Source organism: Aspergillus steynii, assembly GCF_002849105.1.
Source record: "Aspergillus steynii IBT 23096 chromosome Unknown P170scaffold_1, whole genome shotgun sequence".
Classification (NCBI taxonomy): Eukaryota; Fungi; Ascomycota; class Eurotiomycetes; order Eurotiales; family Aspergillaceae; genus Aspergillus; species Aspergillus steynii.
This window is the reverse complement of record NW_020194398.1, coordinates 272,521-298,924: the sequence shown is the minus strand read 5'-3', so window position 1 is coordinate 298,924 and position 26,404 is coordinate 272,521. Positions and strand designations below refer to the sequence as shown.

At 55.4% G+C, this 26,404-nt stretch overlaps 9 protein-coding genes across 9 annotated transcripts; 5 read left to right on the top strand and 4 right to left on the bottom strand.

Moving 5' to 3' along the window:
- The first annotated feature begins 97 nt into the window (after positions 1-97).
- P170DRAFT_2391 (origin recognition complex subunit 2) lies at positions 98-2,110 on the top strand. The gene is made up of 2 exons (XM_024842942.1): positions 98-170; positions 250-2,110. The coding sequence occupies exons 1-2, from the start codon at positions 168-170 to the stop codon at positions 1,930-1,932; spliced, it is 1,686 nt and encodes a 561-aa protein (XP_024708995.1). The 5' UTR covers positions 98-167; the 3' UTR covers positions 1,933-2,110.
- Positions 2,021-2,793, bottom strand: P170DRAFT_504626 (uncharacterized protein). The gene is made up of 2 exons (XM_024854214.1): positions 2,364-2,793; positions 2,021-2,288 (listed from the first exon to the last, which is right to left on the bottom strand). Exons 1-2 carry the CDS (start codon positions 2,706-2,708, stop codon positions 2,136-2,138), a joined length of 498 nt encoding a protein of 165 aa, XP_024708994.1. The 5' UTR covers positions 2,709-2,793; the 3' UTR covers positions 2,021-2,135.
- Positions 2,794-3,423: 630 nt separating this feature from the next.
- On the top strand, positions 3,424-4,614 carry P170DRAFT_431518 (pyridoxal 5'-phosphate synthase subunit PdxS). The gene is made up of 2 exons (XM_024848056.1): positions 3,424-3,594; positions 3,659-4,614. Exons 1-2 carry the CDS (start codon positions 3,448-3,450, stop codon positions 4,286-4,288), a joined length of 777 nt encoding a protein of 258 aa, XP_024708993.1. The 5' UTR covers positions 3,424-3,447; the 3' UTR covers positions 4,289-4,614.
- A 1,042-nt stretch (positions 4,615-5,656) lies between these two features.
- Positions 5,657-6,088, top strand: P170DRAFT_469183 (uncharacterized protein; the record flags this gene model as incomplete). Its single annotated transcript, XM_024852600.1, has 1 exon — positions 5,657-6,088. One exon carries the CDS (start codon positions 5,657-5,659, stop codon positions 6,086-6,088), a length of 432 nt encoding a protein of 143 aa, XP_024708992.1.
- Positions 6,089-6,359: 271 nt separating this feature from the next.
- On the bottom strand, positions 6,360-7,562 carry P170DRAFT_344516 (uncharacterized protein; the record flags this gene model as incomplete). Its single annotated transcript, XM_024843468.1, has 1 exon — positions 6,360-7,562. One exon carries the CDS (start codon positions 7,560-7,562, stop codon positions 6,360-6,362), a length of 1,203 nt encoding a protein of 400 aa, XP_024708991.1.
- A 637-nt stretch (positions 7,563-8,199) lies between these two features.
- On the bottom strand, positions 8,200-11,935 carry P170DRAFT_431515 (putative importin 13). The gene is made up of 4 exons (XM_024848055.1): positions 11,601-11,935; positions 11,346-11,536; positions 10,799-11,282; positions 8,200-10,719 (listed from the first exon to the last, which is right to left on the bottom strand). The coding sequence occupies exons 1-4, from the start codon at positions 11,655-11,657 to the stop codon at positions 8,359-8,361; spliced, it is 3,093 nt and encodes a 1,030-aa protein (XP_024708990.1). The 5' UTR covers positions 11,658-11,935; the 3' UTR covers positions 8,200-8,358.
- A 273-nt stretch (positions 11,936-12,208) lies between these two features.
- P170DRAFT_451720 (exocyst subunit SEC8) lies at positions 12,209-19,983 on the top strand. The gene is made up of 19 exons (XM_024851213.1): positions 12,209-12,622; positions 12,693-12,752; positions 12,849-13,014; positions 13,068-13,129; positions 13,183-13,404; positions 13,462-13,507; positions 13,573-14,401; positions 14,458-14,542; positions 14,593-14,637; positions 14,692-14,831; positions 15,470-15,938; positions 16,025-16,198; positions 16,258-17,246; positions 17,307-17,420; positions 17,475-17,915; positions 17,969-18,104; positions 18,162-18,307; positions 18,363-18,470; positions 18,520-19,983. The coding sequence occupies exons 1-19, from the start codon at positions 12,427-12,429 to the stop codon at positions 19,507-19,509; spliced, it is 5,418 nt and encodes a 1,805-aa protein (XP_024708989.1). The 5' UTR covers positions 12,209-12,426; the 3' UTR covers positions 19,510-19,983.
- Positions 19,984-20,092: 109 nt separating this feature from the next.
- On the top strand, positions 20,093-22,235 carry P170DRAFT_451719 (putative extracellular cellulase CelA/allergen Asp F7-like). The gene is made up of 2 exons (XM_024851212.1): positions 20,093-21,322; positions 21,379-22,235. Exons 1-2 carry the CDS (start codon positions 20,525-20,527, stop codon positions 21,787-21,789), a joined length of 1,209 nt encoding a protein of 402 aa, XP_024708988.1. The 5' UTR covers positions 20,093-20,524; the 3' UTR covers positions 21,790-22,235.
- Positions 22,236-22,750: 515 nt separating this feature from the next.
- On the bottom strand, positions 22,751-23,981 carry P170DRAFT_2058 (putative HLH DNA binding protein (Penr2)). The gene is made up of 3 exons (XM_024842784.1): positions 23,898-23,981; positions 23,275-23,835; positions 22,751-23,215 (listed from the first exon to the last, which is right to left on the bottom strand). The coding sequence occupies exons 2-3, from the start codon at positions 23,810-23,812 to the stop codon at positions 22,863-22,865; spliced, it is 891 nt and encodes a 296-aa protein (XP_024708987.1). The 5' UTR covers positions 23,813-23,835; positions 23,898-23,981; the 3' UTR covers positions 22,751-22,862.
- Positions 23,982-26,404: the final 2,423 nt, after the last annotated feature.

Below are 26,404 nucleotides of genomic sequence, written 5' to 3'. Positions count from 1 at the left end.
CGCCGATACCGCGGGACTCGGAGAAACAGTCGGCCCGGTCCTTTTCCTTAAACAAAAGCCACGAGGGAAGCGCCCAATGAAGATCAACATTCCCGTCGCTCCCCTTGTCTAGCCCTTGCGTCCTGTTCCCCCCCAGCTGAGCGGTGACGAGCGATTGTCGCGTCTGAATGGTATTTTCTCCCTCTGCCCGTGTCGACCTTTTACCGGTGACCGTCTGTTCGAGGCATACTTACTGAAATGAAACGGAAGCAACCAGATTCAGAAGACGAGCGTCCGGTCTCGACGCCGAAGAGACAGAGAACGGTAGATCTCAATGGATCCACGAATGGAAACGCGAACGATGGGGATCAGGTCGAGACCACGCCGGTGAAACGGATGAAATCGACCCCCCAGAAATCAACCCCCAAGAAAACTCCGGCGACGACGCCGGCGGCTTTGAAAGAATCCGGCCTAAAGACTCCCACGCATAAGTCCAAGGCAAAGGCTCTCTTTTCGACCCCTACGAAAGATAAGGCTGCCCCGACGCCATCGAGAGCGAAGAATGCCGACCGGTCTGCGAAGAAAAAGAGCGCGCGTCTGCTCCTTGAGCAGGATGAGGAAGATATTTGGGATGGGGGAGACCGTTTAGCAGAAGAGATTCTGGAAGAGGAGAATGACGCGCCGCAGAAATCCGGGGAAGGGGGCAGGGATGTGGTTGAATCCGTCGAGGCAGACGCAGAAGCACCAGCCAACAAGAAGACGGCGGCGACCCCGAAGCGCCGGGCAGGACGGCCGAAGGGTGCAAAGAACAAACGGTCTCCAACACCAGAGGGGGAGCTGCCGGCTCACGAGCGCTATTTTTTCCAGAATCGGGCTGGTCCGCCGCGGACGTCCAATAATACTTTCAACAAAGTGCCGCTCCTGACGCATGAGGAATATTTCGAGAAGTTGGCGCAATATGTGGATCCCTTCAAGAAGGAGAAGTCTTTCTTGTTTGACCTGCATTGTCGGTCCTTCCCGCAGTGGAACTTTGAATTCGACCAGGGGTTTAATCTCTGCCTGTATGGATACGGTTGCAAGCGTGAGCTTGTGCAGGGGTTCGCCGATTGGGTTCATCACAAATACAGTGATGATCCTCCTTCGATTGTCGTCGTCAACGGACACACGCCGAATATCTCCATTCGGTCGATCTTCGCTACGATTGTCACGGCGGTGCTTGGGGCGGACATTCCCTCGAAGATGGGATCCCAACCGGTGGAGGTTTTGGAACTACTGCAATCAGTTCTGAAGTCACAACCCTCGCGGAAACCGATCACTGTTTTAATCAACTCCATCGATGCGCCCTCTTTCCGACGCGCAGCTAACCAGGCGCTCCTAGCGCGATTAGCCGTGACGCCTAAGATCAATCTTCTGGTGACGGCCGACACTCCCAACTTCTTACTGATGTGGGACATCAGTCTTCGGGACCAGTTCAACTTCGTCTTCCACGACTGCACCACATTTTCATCCTTCGATACCGAGTTCGATGTCGTCGAGGAGGTCCACAGTCTCCTGGGCCGCAAGGGCCGACGCATCGGCGGCAAAGAAGGTGTCGAGTTCGTGCTGAAGAGTCTGCCGGAGAACGCGCGGAACCTGTACCGCGTGCTCCTGACCGAACTCCTGACCATCATGGATGACGGACACCAATCGGACGACGAGATCGACGGCCATGAGGCCGAGGAGCGACAAGGCGGAGGGCGCGAAGAGACCGGCATCGACTTCCGCATGCTCTACCAGAAGGCCTCGGAGGAGTTCATCGCCTCGTCGGAGATGATGTTCCGGACGTTGCTGAAGGAATTCCACGACCACCAGATGATCACCTCTCGCATGGACACGAGCGGGATGGAGCTTTTGGGGGTGCCGCTGTCGCGCGAAGAGATGGAGGGCATCCTGGAAGATCTCGTGTTGGCTTGATATGGTGCATTTGCATGACTTGATGATACCCCTTTGTATAACCGTGTACCGATTATATAACTGCCTACTGATTATAAGATGGAGGATTCTGAATATGGCGTCTAATTACCTGTGTACTGTACAACATCTAACCATGGCTTCTAAATCAATATCCAATATTGAACATCCACTTTCTCACATATCATCACCGTTTCGGTGCAAAATCAAAACTGCGCAAATGCCGCCAGCGTCATCGTCGCCCCGAAGCTCAGCTTGAACGGAATCTGCCTCGACACGGCCTTCTGCAGATCCACTCCCTTCACATACCTCTGCATCTTCTGCAGGGGCAGAATATTGTACCCCTTAGCAGCAGCCCACTATCCCAGCAGTACCCCGACATCAGCCAATGGACATCCCCATACCAACCAGAACAGACGAAGGGAATGACATACCTCGACCAAAACAACACCCATCCCCAGCAATACCACCAGCGCCTTCGAAAACGCCCGCAATCCCACGCCCGCCACGAGGCCCAGGACGCTGCCCAAACTGACCTGGCGCATGTTGGACGCCGTGAAGATGCTGCTGCCAGGACCCGTGGCGCCTTGTTTGCGCAGCAGGGGGTCCTGGCCGTCGATGGCCCAGCCGGATTCGGCGGACTCCGTGGCCCGGGGGTAGGGCGCTGCGTATTGGCATTGGATCGGGGTGGAGCGGAATGGAGACAGGGGGCTGAGGGAGAGGCCGAGTCCGACGCCGACGCCGAGGATGGCGGAGGTGCGGGACATGAGGAGGGACATGATGGGTTATATGAGGGATTGACAGTGAAGAGGCAGTATCGGTGGGAGATTGGATGCAATTGAGTTCTGGTGAGGGAGATACGGAGATACGAAGGGATGATGAACTGCGGAGGTGACGTCACCGGCGGTCAGCTCCATGTTAGGGCTGAGCAGTAAGATATGACCATACGGGACAGAACACGATACGCTGCGGTACGGGGCAATACACAGGAATACGGAGGGATACGGTGCCTGGGCGAGTCCGCGGGAAAGCGACACAGGGCGCGGGCAACGAATGGAGGGACGCCGCCGCTCTGATTGGCCGCGCATTCCGCGGGCGGAACGAACGCTGGAAAAACTCGGCGGGGAAGACAAAAAAGTGGAATCCTCAGGCAGGCGTTGCTTATCGGATTCCGACTTTCCGTGACTCACTCGCGTCCTTTTAAATCTCTCCCCCTCTCGTCTTCCCCCACACGATCTTCTGTACATTCCTATCCCTCATTACATACCCTGTGCTCCCTCCCTCCCTCTCACCACCCTCCCCTCAATCACTATTCACAATGGCTGCTCAGCAGAACGGTGCCACCAATGACTTCACCGTCAAGGCCGGTTTGGCCCAGATGTTGAAGGGTGGCGTGATCATGGACGTGGTCAATGCGGAACAGGTATGCGCTCAATTGATGACCTGTGGGAATTGCAATACTGATGAGACCTCTTTTCGCAGGCGCGCATTGCTGAGGAGGCCGGTGCCGCCGCCGTCATGGCCCTCGAGCGTGTTCCCGCCGATATCAGAGCCCAGGGTGGCGTGGCGCGCATGTCGGACCCCAGCATGATCAAGGACATCATGAAGTCCGTCACCATCCCCGTCATGGCCAAGGCTCGTATTGGTCACTTCGTCGAATGCCAGGTATGTAGCATTGTCTTCCCGCCTTGAGGTATGTCCCGGAAAACTGACGGTTTCTCTCCCACAGATCCTCGAAGCCATCGGCATCGACTACATTGACGAATCCGAAGTTCTGACCCCCGCCGACGACGTCTACCACGTCACCAAGCACAACTTCAAGGCTCCCTTCGTCTGTGGCTGCCGCAACCTGGGTGAGGCTCTCCGCCGTATCTCCGAGGGTGCTGCTATGATCCGCACCAAGGGTGAGGCTGGCACCGGAGACGTCGTGGAGGCCGTGAAGCACATGCGCACCGTCAACGCCCAGGTTGCTCGCGCTCGCGCCATCCTGCAGTCCTCCGCCGACCCCGAGCCCGAGCTCCGCGCTTTCGCTCGCGAGATCGAAGCCCCCTACGAGCTGGTGCGCCAGACCGCCGAGCAGGGCCGTCTCCCCGTGGTCAACTTCGCCGCCGGTGGCGTTGCCACTCCCGCCGACGCCGCGCTCATGATGCAGCTGGGCTGCGACGGCGTGTTCGTCGGTTCGGGTATCTTCAAGTCAGGCGATGCGAAGCAGCGCGCCAAGGCCATCGTCCAGGCCGTCACTCACTACAAGGACCCCAAGGTCCTGGCCGAGGTCAGCGAGGGACTGGGTGAGGCGATGGTTGGCATCAACGTTTCGCAAATGCAGGAGGCCGACAAGCTGGCCAAGCGCGGCTGGTAGATTGCCTCCTTTGGTTTCCGTTTTCCTTTCTTATCCTGTCTTCATTCCATCCATACATTTTATTTTCTGGCGGGCGTTGAGAGAAAAGTTGGTATAGTGTCATCGAGAGAGGCTGCCATTCCTTCCTGTTGATATATTGCATAATGTATACCTTTGACCTAGGCTTCCGGGCTGAGATAGTACATTTGGCTTAGTTTGTGTTATGAGCTACGAGCACATGAAAGACTATTGTGACCATCCAATTCCTTTTTTTGCACCAAGTGATTGAATTCCTCCGAGGTGGCTGTTCTGTCGGTAGCTTACGATAATGAAATGTCACCATTGACCAGACTTGGCATATATCGGACCAACGGGGTGTGTCATGAGTTGAGCGATTTTGAGTAGCTTTTGGATAATTGATATGTAAACACCGGGGTCTAGACTAGCTAGTAGCTCACTAGGTCTACTAGGTTTACTAGCACTGCCGCGTAGCCTCCAGACGCCCCCCCTTCCTAAAGCGGCAAAACCAGCATGGCTCTACAGAGTAGGACGTGGGCGAAGTTTAATTCCGCTCGCATGCTCACTTGACCACGCATCCTTACCTTCCTAGAGCAGCAGAACTGCAGTGGCGGTAGAACCCCCGGCCGTGGACACAGCTAACCCCGAGCAGCCAGGTCCCCCACAGGGCGCAGAGGCATTGGTCTTACGCAACGAAGGTTATTGGCGCGTCCGAAAGTTCGCGCCAAGCGGTCGAACCCACCGTCGAGGCTCGGTGAATGAATTGGCCAGGTGACAGGAGTGGAGTGTCCTCTGCAGTGGCTGCGGTGCTTCTCACTGGCGGCTGGACACCTGCTGAGCCGGAATCGGCGACGCCCTCCCCGCTTCTTCCGGGGATGTTTTCGTTTGCGCCACCCGTTTGGAGGGGCGCCGCGGCACGTGAGCGGTCGGCGGCGAGGGCGTATTTTATCGTACGGACTGTGACGGGCTGGACGATGTACGGATACCCGGGCTTACGGTACCGCCATCCCGAGGTCGTTCCTGCCGTTTTGAAGGTTGACGAGGTTCCTGCCAGATCGACGTCGGAGGGATGGCCTGCGATGGGAAGGAACCACCCGGGGAGACACAGCGGGGTTTATCTTCCGTCGTCGCGAGGGCTGCGCAGTTTCAGCTTTCTTTTCTCCAAGCGATTCGCTCTCGTCTTCATCACTTCCACCGCAATTCTCTTCCATTCCAATCTACCTTCCATACTACTTACTATCCACGGGCACAGCCCAACCTAGTCTTTGCGTGAATGTCTGTCCAGTCTCCTGAATTTCTCTTCATAGAGCATTGGGATAACTGTCAATAGTGTGCCTGTCGGTTTGTTCCGGAGACTTCCCGCCGAAAATAATGGCCTTTCCGAATTTCGTGCCGCAGCTGCAGGCGTGGTACCAGGCACAGGTGCAAGCTCGCCCCGGCCTCATGGCAGTGATCTCGGTGTTTGCAAGCATCCCGCGACGGGTCGCCCTGATCGTCGCCTATCTGTGCATGGAGGTTTTGATGGGGGTGGTCAGCTTGGGTATGCTGGCGGTGGTGGTTGTCCTGGGGCTTTTTCTGGGAGCATTGCTTATTAACGCTGTGGGTGATCGCGAAAATCCATGGGTTGGTTTGGTTCCGGAACCTCGCTCCATTTATCTGGGACGCAATAGTTGCAGTAAAAAGGGATTTGGTAACGGCAGTGGAGGCGTGCATCGTGACACTGCTCGCGGCCACAATCGTCACGGGCACGGGGATATTCAGTCTGGTCCTCTCAACGGTCATGGCGTCCCATCTGGTGGCTAAAACTATCTTTCTGTTTTCTCTGTCGGCCATCTCATGGTGTCTGTGGACGATTCCGGTTTGGTTGCTAACGGTGCTTTGGGCTTGGTGCGTACCTGCACTGCTCTATATCAGGGCGGCGGTGCTGTTCTGTGCGCAGCAAGTGAGGGCGCTCTTGTCTTTTTTCCTGTAGGTGCTGCTGCACGCTTCATGGGGTTGACGAGGGATCGGAACGGTTTCATGTATTCACTATCGAGATGTATCAGATAGACCAACCCCGAGGGGGGCACTAATTTCAATGGTTCTCGGCCCATTCCACCCATCGGCGTATGCAGTCGTCCACGCGTTTGAGCGATGCCTTGTCCGCCGGCACTTCGAACCACTCGCGGTGCTCCTTACCGCAGTCCGGACACTTGCCCAGATCTCGCGCCTTGATATCGCCCAGCTCCAGATGGATCAGTCGCTCCACGCGATGCACGTGCGGCACCTTTCGTCCCGCCTGCAGTCCGGCACTCGAGTGTCGTCCACCCGCGTGTCGAGCCGGCGACGGCGACGGCGACGGCGTGGACGGCGTGTAGGGATAGTACCGAATGAGCGTCAGTTCGTGCGAGCACTGTCGCGACCACTCGTTCAACCGCCGTTGCACGTTATTCGCGCGCCCGATCTTCAGCCGCAACGTCCCCGGACTGTCCCCCGAGGGATTACTCGTCAGCGTATTCAGCTCCCGCGCCGTCTGCAACGCCTCGCTGATCCGGCGCGGGTTCTGATGCCGACCCGACTGCGGCGGCAGCAGCGACGACGCGATATCGCGCGTAGGCGGACCAGACCGCGAGGTCGTCCCGCCGTTCCCATTATTGTCCTCCGTCGGCGTCATCCAGAACATATAGATGTATCCCGGCTCGTCAGCGTCGGAGATCGGCTTCTCCAGCTCGCTCGCCAGCACGGTGGTCGTTTCCTCCGACAGCGCCGTCGGGATCCATTTCATAATCGGATCTTTCCGGCGCGCCGTATCCGGTCGATACACCTGAGCCATCTGCGGCTGAGCCTGAGGCTGGGACTGCGACACGGGTCTCGGCGGCGGCGGCAGGTCCTCTTCATCAATGACCTCGAAACAGCAGCAGATCGTGCGTTTCTTCTGCTTCTTGCGCTGCTTGTAGTGGTGGCGGCGTTTCTTGGCGTCATCATTCGTGCCGTTCAGATCCATCACCCCCAGACGCTCCATGAGCGTGTCGATGCTGCTGCGCGGCTTCATCTGGTATGACGGGTTTGTGGCCGCGGCGACGGCTTCCTGCACCACCTCGGCTTGGTCTTTGTGTTGCCAGCAGAAGAGCGCCGAGGGGTCGGATTTCGCCAGCTTGGCGGGCGGTTCGGTCGAGTTGTTGTTTAAGGGCCGGCGGCAGGGGCGTCCGTTGTTGGTCGTGCCTTTACATGTTGTGGCTGGGTCGAGGGAGTCGGTGCGTGGGAGGAGGGATTCGGGGGTGTTGGCGATATGGGGCATTTTCTTTTCTTTTCTTTAATTTCGAGGTGGAAGGGAGGTCTAGTTAGAGGGAAGGAGAGAGAAAGAAAGAAAGAGAGCAAGAGGAACAGAAAGAGAGGGTCGATATAGATATACTCCTACCGGAAAAAAAGGAGCATACACATGGAAGAATCAATTACAGGAACAGGCCTGAAACGAGCCATGGGAGAAAATCTTTAGATGGATGTGCTAAACATAGTTAATGGCACCGCGTTAAACCCAACCAACGCTAGTCCCCTTCGTCAGGGGTGGATCGAGACCCACTTCTAAGGCGTATCGTGGAAATGGGCGCTTTCGATTTCATTCATCGACGCCTGAGTTGACGATGCACCGCCTCCGTGGCTGGTGGACGCTGCAGCTTGCCTCGACCCACTTGGCGTCGAGCAACAATCACCGAGTCACAAGTGGCACTGGCATCGCTGGAGGTAAGGGCGTGGGAGGGGACCTCGTCATAAGGCAGAGAGTTGGGTGGTCATCGTCATCCGATAGGGCTTTACGCTGGACCGAGTAGGTTGGCGCTACTCAGCTTCACTTTGGACGGGGACTTTAGTCAGATCGGCTTTGTTGTTTGGGCCTTTTTGTGCGTGGATTACTGCGAGCGAATCAAATGCAGTGATTGCGTGCATATTTCTCTCTTCTCTTTCTCTGGTCTGGTCTTGTCTGAGCTATTCCTTTTTTTTTCTTTCTTTTTTGTTGTTCCATAATTATTTATTTTTGCTTCACTTGTTTCGCTGTACCTTGTCACCCTTTGGCCAAAATTCTTCCGTTGTATCCAGTCCTACCCAATGTAATCGAATCCGGCTCCGCGGCTTTTCATCCAGAAAGTACGCACCAACTGTCCCGTTTGCGCCTTGGCCCCTCGAGCAGCGAGCAGCGACGCAAGGAAGCGCTGCCGCTCCTGATGAACGGTGGCCACGTCCGGGGCGGGGCCCGAGACCATGGCATTCTCGGTTCCCAGGTCAGACAGGGCCGTAGCTAGATGGGGGCGGGCGTGGCCCTGGTGCTTGAAGATCAGCCGTCTCAGCACCTCGCAGAGATGCTCCAGATCGGATCGCGCACATCGCCCGGCTACCTGCACGATGAGAATGCGACAGAGCGCGGGAAGACTGTCGCGAATGCCGACTTGAACGGACTCGACTTCCGTGGGGAGATTGATGACGCTGACCCAGAACTGGGAGGCCGACCGCAGGGGGAGCGGGTCTGGCCCTTGCAACGAGAGAAGCGTGAAGTTCAAGATCGCCTGAAGAACCGGGGGCCGCTGTACCTGGCCGTTTCCTAGGGCGGCGTCGGTGGGACTGGGCTCCGGGGGCGTGCTGGTCAGCGCGAACAGGTAGGGATGGTACCGAGGGAGGAGGCGGGTCAGGAAGTCCATGCCGCTGTTGGCCACCTCGGGGTCATAAAACTCCGGGTTTTCATGCATCCAGCAGAATGCGCCGTAGACGTGTACAATCAACGCGACCGCCTCGTCGCGAACGTGCTCTGGGTGTGCGCTATGGGATGCGAGGAAGGCCGAGGCGGTGCCCATCACCATGTCCGTGCCGGCGCTGCCGGAGGGGATGCTTTTGACGAAGCTGACCGTCATCATTGGCGGGAAGACGTACGGGCCCGTTCTCTCCGTGTAACCGGCCTTGAGGATGTCGCATGCCGCTTCGATGATGGCCACGTCCAATGGGAAGTCGGTCATGAGGAGCTGCAGACACTGCATGATTAGGTTCTGCGATGCAGCGCCGTTACCCGCATTCCAAAAAGTCGGCGGATAGGGGTTGCTATCTTCGCCGGATCCGCCGTCTATGGTAACCTCGTTCTCCGTCCGGAGACCCCGGCCGATACTGGCCACGCATCGCAGCACCATATGAGCCAGGTAGCGGGCAGGATCAACCAGGCCGCGTGCGGCTTCATCCCGTGCGAGCATCGCTTGTTCGTGGAAGGATTTCAGGATTCCTTCGAGTATGTGTGCTTTCTCCTCATCGCTCGGCAAGGTCTGCACGATCGCTGCGATTCCCTCGAGCACTTTCTCCATAGTCGAGGTCGTAGCCGTAGGCTTCATGCGGAATTGCTCGAACTGGGCCATGAATGCGGGCAGCTCGAAGGTGAGAGCGCTGCGGCAGAATTTGCAGAGGTAGGAGATAGATCGGGACGCTGTAGAGGCGCACGAGGCTACCTTAAGCGATGCGAACAGGAATGTCAAGACCTGGGGGAGTAAAACGTGGGTGCGTTCAAAGTATGACTGGTATTTTCCAAACATGTCTACCAAGGTCTGGCGGGCCTTGTCCGGGATCTGTCCCTCGTTGCTCTCACACAGCCGCGCGAACTCGTCACTGAAGAAAATCGAATTCAGACATTGGTCGGCATGCTGGTTTTCATCCACAGCCTCGGAAAGCTGCGCAATGCAGAAGATGGCCGCTTCGAAAGTGGTCCATTTCTCCTGCGCCAGGGACGATTTGGCGCGCTCCTGGAACACCTGGACCAACTCCACCCCCAACATGGGATAGATGGCCAAGAGGAAATCGCAAACATCACGGCGGAAGGATCCAAATTCGGCACGGTCGTCATCGCTCCATTCCCGCAACTCGTATGGTTCCGGCCAGTGCAGCTTCGTGAAACAGTCCGTAGCCGCGCGCGCTAGGTTCTGTTTGGCAAACTCGAATCCAGACTGGTCCTCGGCATCGAGCAGAATTTCCTGGAGATCGTCTGCAACTTCCGTCCACCATTCCACCAGCAGTGGGCTGGCCGCATCTTCAATTGCTGCGTGTCCGGACGCCTGGAACACGGCGTGGAGTAATTCCAACAGCCGTGCGTGTTGTGGATCAATGGATTGCCTTAGCAAATCCCTTTGCTTGAGTGATGCATAGCCTAGCAAAAGCTCGAGATATGTCATATTTTCATCATCAAAGTCGCCGTCTAATAGTCCCATCACATGCGTGCCACCAGCCTCGTTAACGAGGTACTCCAGGATCGAGTCCAGATGGGATGGGCTGAATGTATTATCTCGCCAATCCAAGAGTTCAACCAGGACCTGCCCTGCGGTCTTGGAGAAACTGGGGACGTTCAAGGTCTGGACCACGTAGGTTGTTGTGGTGTCAAGCTGCGAGCTGGGTCCGGTGTCGCGCTGGAATACACTTCGGACAGACATCCATGACTGTGATGTGGGGTTAGATTTAAATTTCAAAAGACAATAGATAGGATAAAGATTCAAGAAAGGGTCCGATCCCACTTACGTGATATGCATTGACAATCTCAGGTCCGGGGCCTTCACCCGGGATAGTGTTACCACTGGCCTGCTTCTGCAGGACATTGTGAAGAGCAAAGTTGACGAGTGAAAGCGCATCCTCAACATTCTGCGAGATGCGATCACTGTCTCCAGGTTGGCGTGACTCCGATGATCTGTTTATTTCTTCGGCAAGGGTGTTGGAGAAATGAAACAGACTGGCTACAAATCGTTCGGGCATAGCCGGAAGGATGGCGGTTTGTAAATCGAAAGACTCGCACTGCTGTTCCGGGACGTACTTGCCATTGGCTAAAGAGGCCGCCAGACTCTTGATCGCACGAGTCCACGGGGCGTTGGGCTTCAGAAAGATCGTGGACAGACTCGAAGCCAGCTTGCGAATGACCATCGCCTGCTCGCCTCCATTGACCAGGAACACATAGTGATCGATGAGACGGGCGAGGAGTTCCTGGACCTCACCTTCCTTTAGCTGCTGCCTGTACCAGACTCGTTAGCATACGTCAAGCTTCCATAGCCGCTGCATGGTCCGGTAGGCATACCAGTCCTGATTGATCTTGACCGTAAACGTCAAAGCGCCGAAGAATCTCAAATCCGTGGCCTGATGACCAAGGAGATAATTGGCGATCAGCCATGCATGGGGGCTCTTCTGCAAGGCCTGGAGTTGCTCATTAATGGCCTTGATCTTCGCCGGGTCGCCCGTGTTGGCGGGATGGTAGAGCTCGGAGACCAGCTGGGAGACTATTTAGAGACTGTGGAGACCGAGATTTCTCCCGACGATGTGGGGACCAACTCACTGTCTTGGCCTCATCAAGGAGAGGCTGCACTTGTGAGCCTTGGCCAGGGACGTCCATTGAGGCCGAATTGGCGCCGGGAGCAGAAAAGGATAAGTATAGACGGCGGGACTGTAAAGGGGTGTCACGTGCTGATACCGCTATCACGGAAGCGTCAGGCGGTGAGGCGGGGGGATGGAGGGGGATGGAATCAAATCATCCGAGAGACGGACGGAGCGACGGAGTGAAGGACAAGACGACATTCACCGCGTGTGACAAGTCAGATCCGGTCGGGCAGGGAGGGGCACCTGTCCATTTTTATGCGCAACCACTGTCTCCTGCTGCCATTCATCTGTCAGTCTAGTAGTCTCGGAGTCCAGGTGCAGTGAATTCAACCGCATGAAGCTGCCTGAGGGGGCCTAAATAATCCCCATTAATGACGGAATCCCCGGCGGGTCACGGGGTTGTCACGGTGTATTCTCGTACCATGCATACTGTAACAGACTGTCACCTCCCATATAAACTGACCGCCAATACCTACCTGGTACCATACCCATACCGTCTCCCACCGGCCGACCTGCCCAAAGCTCCCTCCGCCGTCTCTTGTTGGCCGCGTCTCTCCACGTCTGCCACCTCAACCCTGCACACGGCCTCTTTCTCCCTCCTGCCAAAGTTGCAGATATAACTGGCCTGCTTTCCATTTGCTAGTCTGGGTCTTTGTCCGCCTTCTTTTTCTTCTTTCTCTTCCCTCCCTTGTGTAACCTCCCGGAGGCTTGTGCTTGCAGGCCTCATCTTCGGGAGACCATTCATCGGACACCCGCATCCTTTCCTGGTCCAAACTCGCCTGTCGATGCTCCTTTCCCACCCTCCAATTCGCCTTTGTTGGTCGTCAACCTTCCGATCGGTTCGCCAATTATCTTTCGCCCGCCCCAGGTTCTTTTCCACCTCCGTCCCGCGCTACTCCGTCGAGATGGGGACCGTCAACACCTCCGAACGCCTGGCCAAACTGCGACAGTTGATGCAGGAGCACCAGGTCGATGTATACAGTATGACATCATATGACCCCCCGCCCTACTGTTGCAATGATGAAGGTCGCATCCTAACCGTTTCCAAAAGTCGTGCCCTCAGAAGATAGCCACCAGTCGGAATACATCGCCCCATGTGACGGTCGTCGAGGTTAGAATGTCGCCCTTGATTCTCGCGCCTGTTTGATGCCACGATTCCAAGACAAGTGTCCGCAGTCACCGTTATAACTCAAACCTCTCTCTGCAGAATTCATCTCCGGCTTCTCCGGATCCGCAGGCACTGCTATTGTCTCTCTGACCAAGGCTGCCCTGTCGACCGATGGTCGCTACTTCAATCAGGCTGCGAAGCAGCTGGACAGCAACTGGGAGCTCCTCAAGCGGGGTGTGGAGGGTGTTCCCACCTGGCAGGAATGGTATGCAATGCGCGACGGAGTGATCCGAAGGTCATGAACTGACTGTTATCCAGGACTACCGAGCAAGCCGACGGCGGCAAAGTCGTTGGTGTTGACCCGGCTCTCTTCACCCCATGTAGGTTGACCCAATCTTCTGCCGGCGGTTGGAGACGCTAACACAACCTATAGCCGGCGCTCGCAGCCTCTCCGAAACCCTCAAGAAGAGCGGCTCATCGCTGGTGGGCGTTCAGCAGAACCTGGTTGATCTGGTTTGGGGCAAGGACCGACCTGCCGCCCCAAGGGAGCTAGTCAAGGTACACCCGGAGAAATATGCGGGCAAGAGCTTCCAAGAGAAGATTGGCGAGCTGCGCAAGGAGTTAGAGACCAAGAAGTACGCCGGATTCGTGATTTGTACTGTGTCCCGATCCTTTTCGAATGGCTGTGGTGACTAATGATGCGAATGAACAGCGATGCTCGATGAAATTGCGTGGTTGTTCAACCTGCGTGGCACCGAGTAGGTCCAGCTTCGGTCTTGATGTTTTGCTTTGTTCCATTTGTTGCTAACTGGTTAAATTTCAGCATCCCCTACAACCCCGTCTTCTTCTCATACGCCATCATCACGCCCACAACGGTCGATCTTTATGTCGATGAGGATAAACTGACTCCGGAGGTCAAAGCTCACCTTGGCCAAGATGTCACCATTAAACCGTATGGCTCCATCTTCGCCGATGTCAAGGCAATCAGCGAGGCGCGCAAGCAAGAAACGCAACCGTCGAAGTTCCTTTTGTCGAACAAGGCTTCTTGGGCTCTCAGTCTTAGTCTGGGAGGCGAAGATCATGTTGAGGAGGCTCGTAGCCCAATTGGCGATGCCAAGGCCATCAAAAACGACGTGGAACTCGCGGGCATGCGCGCGTGCCATATCCGGGATGGGGCTGCGCTGACCGAATACTTCGCTTGGCTTGAGAACGAACTGGTCAACAAGAAGACTACTCTGGATGAAGTGGATGCTGCCGACAAATTGGAGCAGATCCGATCCAAGCACGATCGTTTCGCCGGTCTTTCTTTCGACACCATCTCGTCTACCGGCCCGAACGGCGCTGTTATCCACTACAAGCCTGAGAAGGGAAGCTGCGCCATCATTGACCCAAAGGCAATCTACCTCTGTGACTCGGGCGCTCAGTATCTGGACGGAACGACGGACGTGACGAGAACATTCCATTTCGGACAGCCTTCCGAGCTCGAGAAGAAGGCTTTCACTTTGGTTCTGAAGGGTGTCATCGCCCTGGATTCCGCCGTCTTCCCTAAGGGCACCAGTGGATTTGCGCTGGATGTTTTGGCGAGACAGCACCTGTGGAAGGAAGGTCTGGACTACCTGCACGGAACCGGTCACGGCATTGGCTCCTATCTGGTGAGTATTGAACCTGCCTTCGACGAGGCTCAAGCGCCGGCTAACTGTGCTTGTAGAATGTGCACGAGGGACCTATGGGCATCGGCACTCGCGTTCAGTACACGGAGGTTCCGATTGCTCCTGGCAATGTCATCTCGGATGGTACGGTGCATCGATTCGGGGCTGAGAGGGTCGTTTGCTAACTTCTATAGAACCCGGATTCTACGAGGACGGCAAATTTGGCATCCGTATCGAGAGTAAGGTCCCTTCCCCCGAGCAACAAGAGCTGCTTAACTCAAAATGATTTACAGACGTTATCATGGCTCGTGAGGTCCAAACGACGCATAACTTCGGCGATCGCCCGTGGCTGGGCTTTGAGCATGTCACCATGACTCCCGTGGGTCGCAACCTGATCGAGCCCTCTCTCCTCAGTGACTCCGAGATCAAATGGGTCAATGACTACCACGCCGAGATTTGGGAGAAAACCCACCACTTCTTCGAGAACGATGCGTACACGCGCCAGTGGCTCGAGCGCGAGACGCAGCCCATCTCGAAATAAGCGCTGTCTTGGTAGAACGCGCCTCGTGCGCTCGTAGTATTCTTCGTGCAGTCTGGAACCTGCTTGGGTCAGGAGCAGACGAGCCCCTTTTAATTAGTATTAGGAATAGAGTTCACGCAATCTAACATGGGGTCGATTCTCCCCCGTCAAGCCCTACTCTAGAGTTGTAGTTCGGAGGTGTCGGCATTCAGCGTTGCGGAACGTGGCTGGTTGCTTGTGTGGAGAAGCGCCAGCCGCCTTCCACCTGCGATCGTTGCTCCTTTCTGTTTCGGCTTTCTACCTCATACATCTTACGGCCCCCGGTCGCTGTCGAGCCATTCCACCTTCTCACCCGCTTTTGTTGCCTGGTAAACTGATCATGGTCGCATCATCTCCTTCCTGATCTTATTGCGCCAGCGCCTGAACACCGAACCTTGATCTCGCGACCTGACACGCCGATCTTCGATATTTGATCCCCCGCTATTCCCCTTCCCTCCGGAAACCTTCGCAATCAGATCTGATTTGTTTCGCATAAGACCGACCGGAATCAGCAATCTGGTATGAGTGGCAGAAGCGGCTACGCCAACGGATACGGCTACTCCGACTCCAGCCGATACGATCGCCCCGATGGAGGGTACGGTAGCGGTAGCAGCAATAGCAACCTGGGGGTAAACGGCTACGGAGCCGGAGGAGGAGGAGGAGGAGGAGGAGGAAGTCGAGACCGTCGCCCCGGTGGCTACGGTGGCTTTTACCCTGAGGCTTCGCAACAGTCTCTGCCTCCGTCCCAGTCCCCCGACCGACGCCGCGATCGATGGGAGCGAGAGCACGAATACTCGTCCTCGTCGCGCTCCCGCACACGAGACCGAGAGGTGGAATCCGAGAGGCGATTGCAGACTTCGCGCGATGGGCGGTCACAAGGAGAGGCTAGCTGGCTGGCCAACAGCAGTAGTAGCGGAGAGAGGGAGAGGGGGAGAGATCGAGATATGAGCAATTCGGCGCCAGGGCCCCATGCTACTGATGGTTTGGCTCCCTGCTACCTGGCATCTTCCTATCTTCATGCTGTGTGACCCGCGAGCACTTATGCTGACCATTTGGTGTCTGCTCAGGTGTCTTACAGTCGATTCACAGCGAATGGGCATTTGTGGCCTCCGATGATTGCGTACCGGCGCAAGTGGCTTTGCAGTTGATGGACACCAGCACGCTAGGAAAGGCTGATCGCGAGCCGGATTTCTTGAATATACACGATCAGATCCAGAAGACGTTGAAGTCCGTTGTCAATGGTTCGTTCTCGTAGTTGCACCGTTGTTGTTCCTCCATTGCTAAAGAGATACGTTGTCAGAACACCACCAGGGATTTAACAGTTCTATCGGTACCTACCATAAGATTCAATCGAGCATCCAGAGTTCACAGGGCCGCGTCCGGAATCTGAAGAATGCACTAGAGCAGGCAAAAGGCGGGTTGCTAGCGACCAAGCCCGAGCTCAAGGGCCTGGCGACATCCTCCCAGAAGTACGATGATATTATCCAGCTGTTCAGTCAGATCCAGGAAATCCAGTCCCTTCCCGAGAAATTGGAATCCTTGATATCGGACAAGCGATTTCTTGCAGCGGTCGAAGTACTTCACAATGCGTTCCGACTACTCCGGCGTTCCGACTTGGACAACATCGGTGCTCTGGCGGACATCCGTGCCTATTTCACCAACCAGGAGACGTCGATTACCGATATTCTCGTAGAGGAATTGCACGATCATCTATATCTCAAGTCTCCCTACTGCTCGGGTCGATGGAAACAGCCTACAGCTGAAGGAGAAGGCAGCAATGGGACCCCTGCCAGCTTGACTGGAGCGAATACCTGGGAGAGGCCTGTGTATGGGTTCCTTGCGAAGCTGGATGCCTCCACGCCCATGGTGGAAGATGCCTCGAGGAACCCGGAAGCCGACACCTTTTACTATATCCAGTTGCTGGTGGAGGCACTCAACAAGATGGGCCATCTGGATATAGCTGTCGATCGAATCGAACAGCGCCTCCCCGTTGAACTGTTCTCCGTGGTTGACAAAACAAACGCTGAGATTGATACACGCTACCCGAACCCAACCCGCGGCTTTGCATCTCAAGACAACAAGAACGCCTTGCCCACCGAGGTTATTGAGAAGCGCGGGCATGTCTTATCCGAATACCTGTGGGCGTTATATGCCAAATTTGAATCCATCGCCGAGGGTCACCGCGTCGTCCACGATGTCATTGCGGCTATCGTAGAACGTGAGGGGATTCCTAAGAGCAGCTCTCTCGTGGGTGGCTTCAAAGAGTTGTGGAAGCTCTACCAGAGCGAGGTAAGCTGTCAAGCATCGCGATAGTAAAGAAGATTCCTTTATCTGATATTTTTCGACCAGATTCGATCTATCATGCACGACTACCTGGCCACCGACGGAGTGTCGTTGCGACAAGGGGCTGAAGAGGCCGATGCCCGGCGCCAATTTTACTCGGGCATTAGAGACAAAAATAAGGTGATTGAGATCTGGTGCATGAATCAGTGCAATGCCATTGCTAACTACATCTAGAAAATGTTCAAATTGTCCGAGGCGGACCGAACAACGGAAATCCAGGCCGAACAGGATGAACTGGACGAAATCCTTCGAACGTCGGTCCCTGGACTGGTGTCCAAATCACGACAGAAATCCTCTGCGGAGACTGCATCTGATCGCAAGCAAGGGAACTCGGGTACCGGTCATAAGATTCTTCTAGAGCCGAGTGTGTTCAACATGAGTCTCCTTCTCCCACCCTCACTCTCTTTCATCCAGCGGTTGAAAGAAATCGTTCCCGTGGAGTCGGACATTGCTATGAGCACGTTGACTTCGTTTTTGGACGACTTTCTTGTCAATGTTTTCCTTCCCCAGCTGGATGAAACTGTGACCGATCTATGTACCCTCAGCTATATTGCACCGGACGCATTCACCGAGGATTCTCACTGGTCGGCCGTCTCACCACGGCCTCTGTTCAAGGTAATGAATCAGCTGTTCTGTATATGCCATTGACTAACCCGTCGTCGTTGTAGGGAACGGTCCAATTTATGTCTACCATCAGAGAGTTCAGTAAAATGCTTTCGAGTATCCCTCATGACCAGGCATTCTCCCAACTTCTTATCACACAGATAGTGACCTATTATGACAAGTGCTGTGGATGGTATAAAGGTGAGCAACCACGAAAACTTGATGTTCTGCTGCTCTTCACTAACAACACCGGTAAAGCTATTGTTACAAAGGTCACATCTCGCACTAACGCTGGGCCTCGACTCAAGGCGGCAGCTCAGTTCGCCGAATCCGGGGAACTGCATGACTTGGTCAGTGGATTGTGGAAAGCGGAAACAGACGAAAAGCCAGCACTTATCGACAAGGTAACTTACCCCTGCTTATGTGCACCAGCCTCCGAAACCCAGCTGACCTTCTTAGGAAACGAGGATTCTCCTCAAGCGCACCAATGACGTGCCATTAGAGCCATACGATATCGTTTCCGACCCTAAGACGGTCGCCGCTCTGTCACTTCTTTACAATAGCATGGTCAGTGTTCTTACTACAACCCTCCCGGCATCGGCCTAACATCGCACAGCAATGGCTTGCAAGCCACCTCGGGAAATTGCGTCAAATCACCCAGCCTAGCTCCGAGCCGCAGAAGTCACAAGCGGAGAGAGGACCGACGAACCGCCGGTGGACTTTAGTCAGTGCGATGAAACCCAGGCGGGATAGTGTCTCTCAGCCAGTCTATCTCCCGCTCAATTCAGAAACAGCCACTGCCTTCGACACAACCCTTCAATCTCTGCGAGATCTCTCGATGACCGCTCTCTTTGCCTTGCACATTGACATTCGGTGCGGTGTCATCCACATGCTGACCCGAACGATGGCTGGGCCCAATCCTCACAACCCTCACAACTCCGAGCCTGCGACGCCTTCTCCCAACACCACGATCGACTGGTGGCACATTGTCAACAACCAGCCAACGGCCGCATCTCCCACCGTTCTAGAGCTGAACAATGACTTGATTGCATTTGACACAAATATCTCAACGTACTTGGGATCTTCGGAGCGTTGGTTCATTACATCGGGTCTGGCCCGGTTCATCGACCAAACCTTTGTGTCTCGAACCCACCTTATCGGTGCCATGAATGAGAACGGTGCCCTGCGGTTACAACTGGATGTTCTTGTCCTGCAGCAGAACCTGAAGAATGTCATCGTTGCACCGAGCGTCGAGCTGGTTGAGAATGGAAACGCTTCCGAGGAAGAATTGGCCGCTCATGACGAGACTGTCGCACTTCCACGTAGTGCCAAGTTCCTTGACTGGTTCCTGGAAGGCGCCGAAAAGGCCCTTGACTATGCGAAGGAAGAAAAGGAGTACTTTGCGGCTAAAGGCGACCAAGCGCTGGCTGCAGGTAACGGAGAACCGTTTACGTACGAGGAACTTAAGATCCTCATCGATCTCTCCTTCTCGGATGTCCTCCTAGGACCCAGAGGAGCCGAGAACCGGGAAGATTTCATGTTTGCGAAGAAAGCCAGCGCAGACGCACTTCTGCGGTTGAATGAAATTATGTGGGATTCCAAGTAAAGGGCGATTTGGAAGGACATGAAGCTCGTGATTATGTTTTATACTCAATGAACCATTTGGCCCCCTGGATTCGACTCCGATCGGCTTCAGAGATTTAGCGCCACCACCGGTTATACATATTTAATGCAGACCTCAATAGACGAAAACCAGCCTAGAGTGAAAAGGTCACTGCGACTAGCGCATCGCCGCATCGTTCGATAACTGATGATTGCTTTATCCAGCCTGCGAAGACGGGCTAATACAGGCCCCATCGACGTCCACCCTAGATTATACATGATTGATCAGACCCTTAAAGGTCACAAATGACCAGTCTCTCCTTCGTGAGCACAAATGAGCGATTTCTCTGGATTCCGGTGCAGCGTCCAGGGGTCCCCGGGCTACTTCATTTCCACCGCAGGATCTGATTGCTTGCAGTGGGTCCAGGATTGTGTAGTTTAATTTCCCAACGCTCATGGCTAAGCCTGCGGAAGCCATCGGACGACCCATTTATCGAGATCCCGCGCCAGCAACGACGGGGCAATTCCAACGGATTTCGCTCTTTGGGCCGTGGCCTTGACCGGCCTGATCCACGCCCGGCGTTTCGGATTAACATCTCATTTCGCTAGTCGGCGATAGAGCCCAAACCAGTGGCCACCACGCTGCAATTAGGGCTTACGGTTCATTAAAACAATGGCGCTAGTGGTCTTGTTTTCGTGGATGGTTCATTTGCCCGTATATTGCGGGCGTCAGGCGGTTCGTGCCTGGTCTGGTCCGATGGCCACCGGAGGCAACGATTTATTTCCTGTCGCTCTTATATTCTCCTTTCTCGTTCGTCCCTGCTTTGTTCCTTTCTTCGTCTCTCCTTACACTCCTTGTCTGGAACAGCAGATCTATTCGTCCTGGGATTTGATATCCAGGTGTCCATTCATTACATTTCTATTCTTGTGCTTATTGCACGTCCTGTCCTTTTTGGTCCACCTGCTTGCAGATTCACTCCTTTACGACAACAGACCGTTCATCTTCTACATACTCAACCATGAAGTACCAGTCTCTCGTCTCTCTGGGCCTTGCTGCCCTCGGCACGACCTCGGTGTCGGCTAGCCCTCTTTTCCACCACAGGGACAATGGCCAGTGCCCTCCCGGCTACTCGCCCAGTGTCTACTACATCACCGTCACCGCGGAAGCCACTCCTACATCGACCTCGTCCGTTGAGCTGACCACGACGGTCTCTTCCTCTTCGTCGACAACCTCGACCTCGGAGACGACGGTCAGCACTACGCAGACCCCAATCCAGCCGACCTACCACACATTGGTTGAAATCCCTCCCCCAGTCACCACGGAGGCACCCGTCACCACCCAGGCCGAGGCTGCCCCTGTCGAGACCACCACTCCTGCAGAGCCCTCGACCACATCTAGCGCCGTTGAGCAGCAGCCGACGGTCGTCGTCGTGTCGTCCGAGGCCCCCGCTGCTCCTGCTCCTTCCACCACTGAGGCCGAGGCCCCGGTGGTCGCTGTCCCTACCACCACGCAGGCCGCTAAGCCTGCCGCTACCACTGCCGCTTCTTCTAGCTCCAGCTCCAACTCGAACTCCAATGCTGGCTCTAGCTCCTCGTCCTCGTCCTCGTCTTCATCCGGCTCCTCGGGCGCGGTCAACTCCGGCAAAGCCACCTTCTACGGCGGCAACGTCTCCGGCGGAGCATGCTCCTTCACCGGCTACACCATCCCCAGCAGCCTTTTCGGCACTGCCCTGTCCCAAGCCCGCTGGAACGACGCCTCGTCGTGTGGTGCCTGCGTGTCCGTCAAGGGTCCCGACGGAAACAACGTCAAGGCCATGGTATTTCCCTCCCCTTCTCCTTCAACCCCACGACGTAAACTAACCTAACGGCCTAGATCGTCGACAAATGCCCCGAATGTGAATCCAACCACCTCGACCTCTTCGAGACCGCCTTCTCCGAGCTCGCCAGCACCTCCGAAGGCATCATCCCCATCGACTGGTCCTTCGTGCCCTGCGGCATCGACTCCCCGATCACCCTGAAGAACAAGGAGGGCACCTCCGCCTACTGGTTCTCCATGCAGGTCGTCAACGCTAACGAGCCCGTCTCCTCCCTGGAGGTCAGCACCGACGGCGGCAGCACCTGGCAGGAGACCACCCGCAGCGACTACAACTTCTTCGAGAACGAGAGCGGGTTCGGAGCCGAGACCGTCGACGTGCGCGTGACCAGCCAGTCCGGTGGAAAGATCCACGTCAAGAATGTCGGCTGTTCGTCTGGCACCGAGAAGGAGGCGACTAGCAACTTCTAAGCGCACTCCTCTCTCTCTCTCTCTCGATCTTGATCAAGTGGGATTGAGATCCAAAAGCCAAGACAATCGAGATTAAGTGGGTGTGGGTTTTTTTTCTTGGGGTGAGATTTGGTGGGGACTTCTATGGTCCCTGCGCTGCGCGGTTTGGTGTGGTTCGATTTTTATTCTTTTTTTTTCTCTTCTCTTCTCGGACTTCTTTAACACTCGATTCTTTATTATTCTGATTCTTTGAGCGGTCCGTCCTGCTCGTTACGTTCGATATGCCGATGATGTGGCTTCCTTGCGCCTGATGACGCGCGCTTTCATTGTCCATTTACTTCCATGTTTTTACACTTCTCTGTACATACTTTGTTTGGCCTTTGCCTACTCACCCACCCACGTGCTATTCATCAAAAGCATTCAATGGAACGGTTTGACCCAGCGCTGCTCTTGCAGCATATCTGGACACAATATTCACCTTGCAAGCCCCTGCACATTACAGGGAGATAGAGCTACACGGATGGTAGAGCTACACCTACAAGCAATGGATAATTCGAATTTAACTTGCATTCCCGATAACGCGCCGCGATATCGCAGGCTTTAGCCTCCGGATCAATCAACCCAGCCGTAGTTTCGCCAGCCCATCCGTGAAAAGAGAATAAAAAGGAAAGATAAAAGATAACGTACAGACAGAATCAAAGTGGAAAGTGGGGGATGAACAGAGATGGAAAGAGAGGAACAGAAAACCGACCCCAGGCTAAAAGAAAAAAAGAAAAAAAAAAAAAAAAGATTAAGATGGCCCACCATGGGAACATGCATCAGATCATGCTGGGCGGAAAGATAAACTGTATCTTCGAAGAGACGAAACATCAAATGAGAAACCGAGGTGGCAACGCAGCACGATCAAACGAAATCTGGTCGAGGAGGGGGAGGTTATTTGGAGACAAAAGAGAATAAAAGACAACTGAAGGAGCACCACCGGGACTCTCAGCCTCCCGAGATAAACAAATCGTAGCGCATGTAGGACCGTAAAGCGGAAAACACACCGCAAAGAAGAGAGGGTATTTGGAAACAAGTGTCATGCGAACCAGCCATTAGACCTGGCCCTGGTCGACTTCAAGAGGGTCGAGTTCCTTCGATTCCTCGTAGTCGTCAAACTCCAGGCCGGCATCGCGACAGCGTTGCAGCCACTTCGTTGCGATATCGCCACGACGGTTCACTTCCACCTTCAGCTTCGAATTCTGCGAGCTGATCTCGTTGATGGCATGGCTGGTAGTCATGTTGTTCTGCTCCCATCTCTCACTCATGGCCTTCTTCTCGTCGTGCAGCTGACAGATGTACTCGATGGCACGCTGCAGAATCGCGCCCTTGTTCTTGTCACAATTGGGGACCAGGCGGGCAATCTGATTGATGCCCTCGTTGATCGCCTCACGACGTCTACGTTCCACTACAAAGACCACGTTAGCGAACATCAGGATGCCGAGGTGTCTGAAGGGACTGCCGTACCTTCTTTGTGGTTGTTCTTGCGGATCTGGTGCCACTCCGGAGAGCCCACCGACGGTTTCTGATTCATGCTCTGGGCTTCGCGCGCGGCATAGACCGCGGCAGCGGTGGAATTGTGGCCATGGGTGGAGCCAATGGGCTGGCCCATGTCATCGCCGAAGGTCAGACCGTGGGTAAGGTTGTTGTCGAAGGGCGTGTCGGGGGGAGGGGGGTATTTGTTTTGAGGGGTGTGGGCGGCCAGCGCAGCCTTCGCGGTCAGAGCGTTGTCATCCGAGATGCCGTTTTGAGGACCGACATGCTGCAGGATCTGCTGGTCGATGTTGAGTTCTGAAGCTGCGTTGGGGAGGCCATGGTGGTCGTAGGAACCGAGCGAGCTATGGGCAAAGTTGGTCTGAGCATCGGGACCAGGGATGCTGCCGTTGCTGCCGTTGGAAGAACGGTTCAGGCGCTGGGCATCCGGACCAGTGCTGTCAGTGCTGTCGCGCTTGCGTTTGTTAGGGACGTTGCCGTCCGAACCACCGAGTGAAGGATCAGACATCATGCAGGCAGCCGTAGGACGGTCTCCTGAAGCAAGTCATGCTCGTTAGCAGGCGTTCGTCACGTCGGATTATGACAATTTCACCTACCCAGTCAACAATGCACGACCCCGCAATATTTAGTAGAATTCTAAGAATTCAAGGAGGCAGTCGTCAAGGGCCCTTAAAGAGTTATTAATGTCAGTGGTTGTCTTGGAAGCACGACTGCGATTCTGGCGATGAAACGCGGTGTCATAACATTCAGTGACGGGGATGGGTTAGTGAAGAGAAGACTCGAGAAAAATGATAGCAAGCATGAAGCGTCAAAATCAGTCACGTGAAGATGACAGCAGTCACTGGCGCCAGAAATATGTGAATATTGATGGATGCATCGGTCGCAGGCGAGCGGTGGTGAGTGTTCAGGGACGCGTTTGGCTGACGCGCTCATCTCCGCACCACAACATCATGCGGTTCTTGGGAGACCTGTCCAACAGCAGCCGACCGATCGCCGCGAGAAGAAGCTACGGAACACCCATGCACAGCTGGGGACAGAGGGTAGAAATCACAGGGGGGCACGCTCTGCATCCCGATAAGCCCTGAGGCGACATCGGAAACGCGTCATGGCGGATTTGCGACCGGCGTGAAGCGCGTGAACAGCAGCATCGTGAACAGAGGCCACCCCGTCACAGCCCGGATGGCGGCGGACGACAGGCAGCCGGACCGGCCAGGAGCATCACGGAGGGCGGGATTGGGAGATGCTGAGGGCGACGGGGGCCGTTGGGGAAGGAAGCAGCATCCGGCGAGGGCAGCAAGGAAAGACGAAGGGGAGAGAAGGGCACTTACTGTTCCTTGGGATGGGCAGTCTATCACCTGACAGCAAGTCACCTGCCACGGGAAACAACAAGATGGAGGAATCGCGACTCGACCGGGCGAGAGCGAGAACGAAGATGCACCGCGAAAGAAATGGGGTGGAATGCAGAGGGCCAATTCAGCAGACACGAGCCGGCTGGATTTGCAGACGAGCAAAAGGCCGTGGCAGATAATACAATGGAAAGAAGGGATACCCCGAGGGAAGTAGAGTAGAGAGAGCGAGTCGAGTAGAGAGGGCGCTCACGTGGCGAAGGTCTGACTGGCCCGCGAAGAGGAGGTTTCCGTGCCTGCGGTGGACGGCAGCAGCCGGTCGCGCACTTCGGGGTCACCTGATGGCACGTCCCGCGAGGCTCCCGATGAGCCTTGGAGCACGAACAGAAAACACTGCACAGAAATGCAGGACACGCACGGTACTCGCCCCCCTCGGCGCCCCCTTATCAACCACTCGCCTGTCGTGCCCTCCGCCCTCCTTCTTCGTCGTCTCCATGTCATGTGCTGCAGTCCCGTGCCCCCTCGTCAGCCAAGGGCACGCTGCCGCCCCCTGATTGGCTGCCGGCCCGGAGGAGGGGTTGACCCGGGATCACGTGGTGGGCGCCTGCCCTTTCCCCTTCTCGTTCGCTCGCGTTTCCCCTCTCCCGTACACTCGCCGTCGTGCCATTCACCATCTCGCCCTCTGTGGTCGCAGTCCTGCAGAATCCCCTTCATTGGAGCACAATCAACCGTCTGAAAGCTGCTCATCCCGGTCGGCCCGACCCTCCTTGGGTTCCTGCTGGGTTGCACGGTCCATGTCCCATCGTGAATAGTACCGGCCGATCCCTCTGCCTAGTCCACCGTTGCATTGGATGCTCCCTGATCTGCCCGTCCATAGTCCATACGGCTTGCTTCCTGCTGCTCACAGGATGCCATAGAGGGTGGGCACGGAGAAACGTTAGCAGCAGGGGAAACGGTGGGTAAAAAATAAAGCACAGCCGCCGCTGATCTTATCTGTTTCTTCTTGTTTGGTTTTTCTCTTTTTTTTTTTTTTTTGTCTCTTCCCAAACTGCAGTGGCACCCTTTGTCTCAGATAGCGATGGGGATTTGGTTTTGGCTGGAACCCCCTCTTCTCTCCCCCCGCCTCAGAGATGTGAAGTCTCTCCACATTCAAGTAGTCGTCCTTTTTTTTTTTTTTTTTTCTGGCCCCGAAAAACAGGGGAATGCCACGGCACTTCAGCTGACCCGGTGTCACATGTACACCGTGCCTCAGTCCCCGACACACCCAGTTCTGCCTTCCCCTTCCCCCCGTCGACGAGACGAGGTCGATGGAGGGTTGCGATCTGTGGGGAATGGGAGATCATCCCGAGTCTGTTCTTCATGGCGACCTCTGAAAGAGTCCATCTGATGGATCGGCGATCACCCTCGGGGTCATACGGGAGACTCTGATTCTGACGATAACTCTGGATTAATGTCCGGGGCCAGAGTCTAGAAGGCCGCCGTCACATGGGATGCACCGCCAGGAGGACCGTCAAGTGACCCGCCTGATCGCTACTCGATGTGGTAAGACCTGCTTCCGACTTGGAGTCTGTCTATCCCCGTAGCGAATCTAGAAGCCATCAGAACTGCAGTAGAAGCAAGGAATAGCAAAGATCAGAAACATCAGAGCACCTGTTAGTATACTACGCAGGACCCTGTCCTCAACTCCCTAAAATCCCGGCCAACATGCGGACAAAACTGTAGATTCTCAGGGCCTTCGCCATCTAGTCGAGAAGATC

What these genes read in the sequence shown, in the direction of transcription:
- P170DRAFT_504626 (XM_024854214.1), bottom strand. Translation starts at nt 2,708, where the DNA reads ATGTCCCTCCTCATGTCCCGCACCTCCGCCATCCTCGGCGTCGGCGTC. An exon ending in TGGGTGTTGTTTTGGTCGAG is followed by an intron (nt 2,289 to 2,363) that starts GTATGTCATTCC and finishes CTGCTGGGATAG; the next exon opens with TGGGCTGCTGCTAAGGGGTA.
- P170DRAFT_431518 (XM_024848056.1), top strand. Translation starts at nt 3,448, where the DNA reads ATGGCCCTCGAGCGTGTTCCCGCCGATATCAGAGCCCAGGGTGGCGTG. An exon ending in GTCACTTCGTCGAATGCCAG is followed by an intron (nt 3,595 to 3,658) that starts GTATGTAGCATT and finishes TCTCTCCCACAG; the next exon opens with ATCCTCGAAGCCATCGGCAT.
- P170DRAFT_431515 (XM_024848055.1), bottom strand. Translation starts at nt 11,657, where the DNA reads ATGGACGTCCCTGGCCAAGGCTCACAAGTGCAGCCTCTCCTTGATGAG. An exon ending in GTCAAGATCAATCAGGACTG is followed by an intron (nt 11,283 to 11,345) that starts GTATGCCTACCG and finishes AGTCTGGTACAG; the next exon opens with GCAGCAGCTAAAGGAAGGTG. An exon ending in AGATTGTCAATGCATATCAC is followed by an intron (nt 10,720 to 10,798) that starts GTAAGTGGGATC and finishes CCCACATCACAG; the next exon opens with TCATGGATGTCTGTCCGAAG.
- P170DRAFT_451720 (XM_024851213.1), top strand. Translation starts at nt 12,427, where the DNA reads ATGCTCCTTTCCCACCCTCCAATTCGCCTTTGTTGGTCGTCAACCTTC. An exon ending in GCACCAGGTCGATGTATACA is followed by an intron (nt 12,623 to 12,692) that starts GTATGACATCAT and finishes CGTTTCCAAAAG; the next exon opens with TCGTGCCCTCAGAAGATAGC. An exon ending in CCCATGTGACGGTCGTCGAG is followed by an intron (nt 12,753 to 12,848) that starts GTTAGAATGTCG and finishes CTCTCTCTGCAG; the next exon opens with AATTCATCTCCGGCTTCTCC.
- P170DRAFT_451719 (XM_024851212.1), top strand. Translation starts at nt 20,525, where the DNA reads ATGAAGTACCAGTCTCTCGTCTCTCTGGGCCTTGCTGCCCTCGGCACG. An exon ending in GAAACAACGTCAAGGCCATG is followed by an intron (nt 21,323 to 21,378) that starts GTATTTCCCTCC and finishes CTAACGGCCTAG; the next exon opens with ATCGTCGACAAATGCCCCGA.
- P170DRAFT_2058 (XM_024842784.1), bottom strand. Translation starts at nt 23,812, where the DNA reads ATGATGTCTGATCCTTCACTCGGTGGTTCGGACGGCAACGTCCCTAAC. An exon ending in CAAGAACAACCACAAAGAAG is followed by an intron (nt 23,216 to 23,274) that starts GTACGGCAGTCC and finishes TGGTCTTTGTAG; the next exon opens with TGGAACGTAGACGTCGTGAG.